At 39.8% G+C, this 7,860-nt stretch overlaps 3 protein-coding genes across 4 annotated transcripts in view; 2 read left to right on the top strand and 1 right to left on the bottom strand.

Annotated features, from left to right (window-relative positions):
• The window catches only part of LOC149177692 (uncharacterized), a 594-nt gene extending 454 nt beyond the window's left edge, over positions 1-140 (top strand). Inside the window, exon 1 of the mRNA XM_089421841.1 lies at positions 1-140. This exon is cut by the window's left edge and continues 454 nt beyond it. Coding sequence (XP_089277967.1) covers positions 1-140 — 140 coding nt within the window.
• Positions 141-4,907: 4,767 nt separating this feature from the next.
• LOC149177691 (protein SRC2-like) lies at positions 4,908-5,450 on the bottom strand. Its single transcript, XM_089421840.1, has 2 exons — positions 5,365-5,450; positions 4,908-5,304 (listed from the first exon to the last, which is right to left on the bottom strand). The coding sequence occupies exons 1-2, from the start codon at positions 5,448-5,450 to the stop codon at positions 4,908-4,910; spliced, it is 483 nt and encodes a 160-aa protein (XP_089277966.1).
• A 530-nt stretch (positions 5,451-5,980) lies between these two features.
• On the top strand, positions 5,981-6,705 carry LOC149177690 (pyruvate decarboxylase 2-like). Of its 2 annotated transcripts, none has more exons than XM_089423456.1 (3): positions 5,981-6,137; positions 6,295-6,483; positions 6,613-6,705. In XM_089423456.1, the coding sequence occupies exons 1-3, from the start codon at positions 6,009-6,011 to the stop codon at positions 6,637-6,639; spliced, it is 345 nt and encodes a 114-aa protein (XP_089279582.1). In that variant the 5' UTR covers positions 5,981-6,008; the 3' UTR covers positions 6,640-6,705. The 2 variants fall into 2 exon arrangements, with proteins under 2 accessions (XP_089279582.1, XP_089279583.1); XM_089423457.1 differs by having other exon boundaries at positions 6,634-6,654.
• The last annotated feature ends 1,155 nt before the right edge of the window (positions 6,706-7,860 follow it).

Raw genomic sequence — 7,860 nt, 5'->3', positions numbered from 1 at the left:
GGTACATCGCCAAACGCCTTGACCGTTTCATTATAAATGCTGGCTTAATTGAACAATGGGGAATGCCAATTGCACGCACTGGTCTTGACTGCACATCTGATCACCGACCCATCTTCCTCGAATGGAGGAATGGGGAGTGAAGGTTGGGGTATTCGTTCAAATTCAATAGGACCTATCTTGAAGACGACTCATTCCAAGACCTTATCACCAAAACATGGGGAGAATTAAAGCGGGCGGAGTGATCAACCATGTCCACCTTCCGTGACAAGATTCATCTGCTGAGGGCGGTGGCCAAAGATTGGCTAATTAAAAAGAGGAAATCGGACAAAAAGGTGCTTGAGGACATTAAAAATGAACTACGGAGCATAACGGACTCGGCTCCCTTCGACTCTCTGTCCTTCGACCAAAAAATCCACATCAGTACTTTGGAGAAAAGGAAACAGGTTTTGCTGCTCAAAGAGGAATCAACATGGAGGCTAAAGAGCCGAGCGGTCTTGCTCAAGCAAGGTGACCGTAACACAAGGTTCTTTCACAATTTTGCAAATGGCCGTAGGAATAGAAATTCGATCTGGAGGATTAAGGACGAAAATGGCTCCTTTGTTCATTCTCAACAGGAAATTCAGATGGAGGCCACGAAGTTTTTCCAGAAACAATATAAGAGGCGGCCCAATGAGATAACGGATGTTTTCTGGATGATTGAAGAGGTTCCTGTTATGTTTAACGAAGCTGACAACATAGCATTTCTAAAGGAAATCTCGGAAGAGGAACTGTGTGAAACCATTAAAAAATTTCAAAAGGATAAAAGCCCCGGGCCAGATGGATGGCCTATTGAATTCTTTTCACACTTCTTCGAATTGTTCAAAACTGATTTGCTGAACATGGTTGATGCGTCCCATATGTCGGGGAATATCAACAGCGCCCTCTGTGCAAAATTTATAGCTTTGATACCTAAAAAAGAACAGAACGATTCATTTGCGGATTTCAGGCCAATTGCCTTATGCAACATCCTCTTTAAAATTATCTCGAAGATTATTGCTGAGCGTATGAAGCCGCTTCTTAACTCCTTCATCTCCAAAGAACAACATGCTTTTTTAAAGAACGGGAATATCTTGGATGCTGTTGCCTCGACCCAAGAATGTCTCTTCTCGGTTTTATCCAAGAACACCGATGCTGCCATTCTGAAGATCGATTTGGAAAAAGCATATGATTGTGTGGACTGGGGTTTCCTCCGCATCCTCCTGGCAAAAATCGGGCTGAATCCTCAGGGTATTAATTGGGTGATGGCATGCGTTGAGGGCGTTCAATATTCTGTAATCATTAATGGCTCCCCATCAGCTCCCTTCAAAGCGGAGAGAGGACTCTGTTAGGGTTGTCCTCTCTCTCCTCTCCTTTTTATCTTGGTTATGAGCACTCTCAGCTCGCAGATCAACAAAGTTGTTGCAGAGCATAGATACGCCCCGATTAAGATATGCAATAACATTTTTCTGTCACACAATTTGTTTGTTGATGACATTCTGACTTTTGCCATGCTCTGTAAATCTAGTTGGTCCTGCCTTTTAGGTATCTTCCTCAAATTTCAATCAGCCACAGGTCTGCACATTAACAGAGCTAAATCCACCTTATATCACAACGGCACAAATATAGAGCTGGCACAATGGATTGCTGCGCACTTTGGTGTCAATTTGGCAATAATCAATGATGGTTTTAAATACCTGGGCTTCTCTCTCAAGCCTAAAGCGTACCGGTATCAGGACTGGGTTTGGCTCATTGATCGTTTTCACAGGAAGATTTCAAGATGGGAGTTCAGATATTTATCTCTTGGAGGCAGATTAATTCTTGTCCAATCCGTTCTCTCCCAGCTGGCGGTGTATTGGGCTCACCTTTTTCATTTTCCCGCTACTATCATTAGGAAAATGGTCTCCTTATCGGCAAATTTTCTTTGGGGAGGGCGCTCTCAACAGTCAAAGATCCATCTCGTCAAGATGGATCACATTTCCAGGCCAAAGCGTTCAGGTGGTTGGGGCATCCTTCATATGCAGTCTTTTGGTCAGGCGCTCTTATGCAACTCTCTTCATCGAGGCGTTTTTGGTTCCAGCACTTGGAGTGCTATAATTAAACAAAAATATTTGAAGGGTAGGCCATTGGCATTCTGGTACAGGAACAAGACTCTCGGCTCCAAGAGAGGTTCCGCCATTTGGCTTGGGTTCAAAAGGGTGCAGGCACTTTTCTTTGACTTTCTCAGATGGCGTTTTCACACTGGTTCCAATATAATCATTGGCGTTGATGCCACTGTACACGACCTGGAAAAAAGGATATCTCCTCATATGATATCCTTTCTTCATACCCGGGGTTATTTCACTTGGGACAAGTTGATATTATCTTGGTCTTCCTCCACGCCGATTTGGAAGAGTGCGCAGGACCTTGGGCTTCCTCCTTCGCTGCATCAGCCTTGGGAGCTGGCCTCAAAATTTTTTGCTGACAAGAGTATTGTTCAGACAGGTGATGCTGATGCATTAATATGGACCAAGCCGAATTCAACTCTACCCATTCGGGTCTCCGATTTATACATTGTTGCCTTGTCCAATCTCCAACAGCGGCCTTCTCCTATCTTCCCATACAAATTTTGGAAAGCCCATTGCCCGCTCAAGGCCATTTTATTCTCCTGGCTGCTATTTTTTGATTGTAATCTCTCATGGGAGGTTCTTCAGCGGAAGGGGTGGTCGGGTCCTAGCAAATGTGTTATGTGTCGACAGGCACTGGAGACGAATGCCCACATGTTTTTCCAGTGCCCAGGTACTGCTCAAGTCTGGTTTGAACTTTCAATTTCTCATGGTTTTGCTCTGCAGGTTTTTGCATCTGTGCAGGAGGGTTACAAGTGGTGGTCTGCTCAAAGTCAAGAGTGGCAATCTTTATTTATCATTACCTGTTGGTGTCTCTGGAACTGGAGGAATGCAAGCATTTTTCAGGACTCCAATCAACCAATCCTCTCCTCTCTCACTCACATTACGGCGATGCTAAATTCATCATGTTGATGTCTCTGTTCCTTCTTCAAGTTAACATGTCTCTGCACAGGTTTTTCCTCTATAATCGCCGTGGGTTTTTTGGGCTCTGTTTTGTTTCTCGGCCACTGTTATTTCACAGGTTCCTCCTCGTTGTGCTATGTCCGAACGGACTTAGTCTCTCCGCTACAGGATCGCAGGGCTCTGCATTTAAGAGTATGCCCCATGCTTTTTTCTGTATTTATCTGTTTTTTCCATATCGCAGAATTGTCACATGGATCTCCTTCTGATCTAATTCGGCCTTTTCTCTTCTCGGCCTGTACATGTATTCTGGAATCTTCTGATTTTGGATGGACATCGCCTGTCATTGAGGCGCATTGCACGCCTGCTATATTGGTTTTTATGTATTCCTTATATTTTCTCAATATAATATATCTGATTTTCACTCTGAAAAAAAAAAAAAAAAAAACATTAGACTGATAACATCCTTTTGAAACTGCTGACACGGTTAAGAAAAAAAGTCCACTTTACATATGGAAACGCTTTCCATTTACCCGTCTGCTTGTCGTTGTCATTTTACTCTTTTTCCAGCTCCATGAACAACCTTCAACTCTGATCGAGTATCATCAATATTGTTTTCTTTCCCTCCAAATAACTTCATCGATGTGGGAATTTGCTTTATTATATAGTCAGTAGAAGATATTGATTTCTTTCATTGCAAATAACTTCATCGATGTGACAATTTGCGTTATTATTGGTTTGCGTTATTATTGGAATTTTAAAACAGATTTATTGGTTAAAATATTTTCATATTTATTTGACTCATTTTAATTAAAAATATATTAATATTTTCAAAAACTTTAATTATATTTAAGCAACTGAAAACGTGAGAACTCCTTTTCCGCGATTCGCCGACAGTTATCGTACTCCTGACCTGTGAGAGAGTGGATACCCTGCCACCTCATTCACAAAGCCATATCAGAACCAGATTGCAAATACTATCGGATACATGCGAACCAGATTCGCTGGTCTGATAAATTTAATGCAGGTTTGAACAAGGGAAATGCTGATCTCTGACAATCAACGTTATTTTGTCCGGTGCTATTCAAGGGTTTTCGACAAATGGCCATCCTATCATTTTCATGTTTGGTGTTAACTCTGAAAATTCAAATGACGATTTCGACGATAAAAAATTTCGCAAAATTCGACCAAATAAGAAAAAGATATGAATGCCTTCTGTCAAATAGTTTTCTCATATATCACCTTCAGTGGAAAGTTCGTCGATGATTTGAGGTTTTTCTGTCACGTCGTCGGAATTTTCCATTTATATATATATATATATGGGGGTTATTTGAGATGGTTATGTAAAATAGATTTTATTTTTTCCATTGAAATTCAAATACTTTGAAATATAATGTTTTGATGAATATTGATGTATTTACTAGTTATTAGTCCATGTCTGGGACTATAGCGATCGATAGATCGTTGACCGCGCATTAATTCATTCGTTGACCATGTTGTTTTGGGTGTTATTATTGTTTAACCAATGTTTTAGAATGACAATTTTCGTCTATCAAAATGTTAATGAAGGTCTTTCGCTGGGCAAAAAAAGACCTCTTATTGCAGGCTTCGCTTATACCAATGCAAAAATGTGGTGACAAGTTATATTTTATCCAAAGTCTGGAAAATTATGGTGACAAACATGAAACTTAGGCGCATGCAAAGTTTATTATATAGCTGCCACCTCTCACCTCTCACGTAGTTGGCTACCACCGTCTGCCACCGTCTGCCACCTCTCAGGTAGCAAGCTACCTCCGCTTCTCAATTTCTTGCCACCAAACACAATATGAAATTAGTCTTTACCATCTGCGAAGGAAGGTTTCCGGTGAGACTGTTGTTGGATAGGCTTCAGAGCCGAAGTCTGAGAAATGACGGCCTGGGTTGGACAGGATTCCTCATCAAATCTCTGAAATCCACAGCCCCATCAGTTGTAGGGTTGAATCTGTTCATTCTGTGAAGATCCACTCCATCAAAAATCATGATGCCAAGGTTGAGAATGCCCTGAGGGGCGTGTCCAGAAGGATGACGGACCTGTTGTACCGAGAAGCTCATCCCGCTGGAATCTGGGTTCCCGTAGTCCTTGAGGAAAGTGGAAAGGAAGACCCTGACAGTGCCTACAAGCTTGTCCCTGAGGCCACCCACGCAGTATATCTCCACCATCACAACAGAGGTTTCACTGCGCAGCAAACGCTCCTCCACTCTGAAAATGACCTTGTCGTTCCAGGTAGGGTTTGCGCCACCTGTTCTGTTAATTTGTGTCGTTACTTTTTTCTCAAAATTGATCCAGACAACACAGTAGGTCTACATCTCCTTCATGCCAAAAAGATGCATCTCCTTGAGATCTTGAGACGAGATGATGTTAAGCTCCAGCTGTGTGTAAGCTTCCACCATGATGTGAATGAATATTTAGAGACCACGCTGATTGAAATTACAGAAGAACACCATGCATGAAATCTTCTGAAATCTAAGACGATTGAAATATAATCATTCATATATTTTCTATTTATACGATGTATATTTTCAATTAATACCAATTCCGTATATTGCTAAATGATATATACAATGAATATATCCCCTGTAACTAATGAAACATGAACAAGCAGATCGTAAAGTTACCTGGCTGAGTGGTGAGGTATATTTATTTATTTCTCTGTTCGAGCTTAGAGATCGAGTTCGTAATCCTTACTGTCTGCTTTAAACGAGCGTTTTTGGGTATTAATTAATAATATACCAAATTTTGGGTATTGATTAAAAATATATACAATGAATATACACTCTAGAAGGAATGAAACATGGGAGAGTGGCAGCAATGAGTGATGAAAGAGAAATGTTTGTTCTCTGATGAGAGGGACCTACTATTATGCTGCTCTATTTGTCACTCTCATGGTGCTCTGTTCGCAAGTATATTTGTCTCTATATTTGCAGCTGTTTGCTCGTTGAGCTAAATGTATGTTTGGCAGGTATGAGTTCCAAATGCAGTATGGATCGATAGGCTGGTCTGTAGGAGCAACACTGGGATATGCTCAAGCAACGCCAGAGAAGCGTTTAATATCATGCATTGGTGATGGAAGCTTTCAGGTGCAGATGCAAGGATTTTTATATAAAATTCTGTAATATTTTATTTAATGAATAACAATGAATCTGTATTTGAAATATTAAATTCCTTCGGGTTATCTGTTTTGTCCAAAAATCAGTAAGTTTTTATCCCTAAATGTATTCTTCCTTATTTCAACAGGTGACAGTCCAGGATGTGTCTACTATGATTCGAAATGGGCAGAATCCTATCATTTTTCTGATTAATAATGGAGGATATACTATAGAAGTTGAAATACATGATGGCCCATACAATGTCATAAAGAATTGGAACTACACCGGTTTAGTAGATGCCATTCATAACGGTGAAGGGAAATGCTGGACTGCCAAGGTATTTTTTTACATTATTGTAGACTTTGGGACTTACCTTTAGTTGGTCAAAACTCTGTATCAGATTGGTGATCTTAATCTACTCCTCTCTTTTTTATTCTTATCATGGCAGTTTTGTTGTTATTGTCAGCTTTTCATCGTTTTTTCTCAGCCCTAGACGGAAGACGGAAGAACAAAGATATATGCAGAGAAATTCAAACAGTTTCAAAGAGAGATACCCAAAATTTTTTCCAAATACGTAACAATTGGTGGAGTTTGCTTTGGGTTGGAATCTATAATTATATCAAAATATTTTCCTGATCAACAATTGTTGACCAACATTTTGACCAGAATCTTGGTCCCATCCAAACGTTTCTGGACCTCGATCTCAATAGACCGATATTTTTTCCTTTTGATACAGAAGGTACCATTTATTTTTTCAATGAGAATAACAATTCTATGATCTGTCAGTTTCTTGCTTTTGAGCTCATCTATTGCTCTTCCCTAAATAGTTTGTCTACAATTATACGTTTATGAGAATCTCATGTGCACAATATCCTTCCTGATGGATCTACATAAACGCATAGGCATACAATACTACTTTTTGTGACGAGTGTCTCCTATTAATGGGTGGCTATTATAACTGGATTATCTATTACGACTCATGAATGTTGAAATTATTGTTTTCTTTAAAACACTTAAAGAGTGGATTTATGAGTTTTCCATGTAAGTACACTTTTTATAGAGTCAGAATATGTCAAATTTTTGTGACAGAAAGCGTTGAAAAAAGATAACGTAACATTCATTTTATTAGTTGTTGTGGCTATGGCTATCAAAAAATTAAGAGAATGACATTTTTAACATTGGAAACTTATTTTTCATGCTACAATATGAGTAGTTCTGATTTTTTTTAATAGAATGGAGGGCATGCAATCCAATGTCCAGGTGGAGTCGGTGTAGTCGGATCTAGGATTTCATTAAGAAATGGAGGACCAAGGCCCGACCCCGGCCTCAAGTCGGTTCTGACCTCCCGACTGCTCCAATGAGACACACTGCTCCAATATTAATAATTTATTCCCGAGGGTCTCTTGATTCTCAAATTCCGGGCTTTTGGTAAACGTCCTTAGCGTTTTATATAAATAAAATTTGCGTTTGGATGGGTTTAGAAGATATATCTAGATGGGGTCCTAAAGTATTTTTTCCATAGGTACATTTTTGAATTCGTAATTGTCCCGTAGCCTTTGATTTTGCCTGGGCAGCTTCATATGAAAGGAAAGATCTTTATTACACAGAAGGTACCATTTATTTTTTCAATGAGAAAAGAAATTTTGTGACATGTCAGTTTCTTTTTTTTGAGCTCATCTATTTCTCTTCCTTAAATAGTTTGTCTACAATCATA

Source organism: Pinus tabuliformis, chromosome 4_1 (assembly GCF_031772625.1).
Source record: "Pinus tabuliformis cultivar Carrire ecotype Pingquan chromosome 4_1, CPIR1, whole genome shotgun sequence".
NCBI lineage: Eukaryota > Viridiplantae > Streptophyta > Pinopsida > Pinales > Pinaceae > Pinus > Pinus tabuliformis.
The sequence above is the reverse complement of the archived record's forward strand: the minus strand, read 5'-3'. Positions and strand labels throughout refer to the sequence as shown.

Bases quoted from the DNA above. Each gene is read 5' to 3' on its own strand.
- LOC149177691 (XM_089421840.1), bottom strand. From the start codon at position 5,450: ATGGTGGAAGCTTACACACAGCTGGAGCTTAACATCATCTCGTCTCAA. The intron at 5,305-5,364 runs GTAGACCTACTG...ACAAATTAACAG, and splicing joins CTTTTTGGCATGAAGGAGAT to AACAGGTGGCGCAAACCCTA.
- LOC149177690 (XM_089423456.1), top strand. From the start codon at position 6,009: ATGTTTGGCAGGTATGAGTTCCAAATGCAGTATGGATCGATAGGCTGG. The intron at 6,138-6,294 runs GTGCAGATGCAA...TTATTTCAACAG, and splicing joins TTGGTGATGGAAGCTTTCAG to GTGACAGTCCAGGATGTGTC. The intron at 6,484-6,612 runs GTATTTTTTTAC...TGTTATTGTCAG, and splicing joins GGAAATGCTGGACTGCCAAG to CTTTTCATCGTTTTTTCTCA.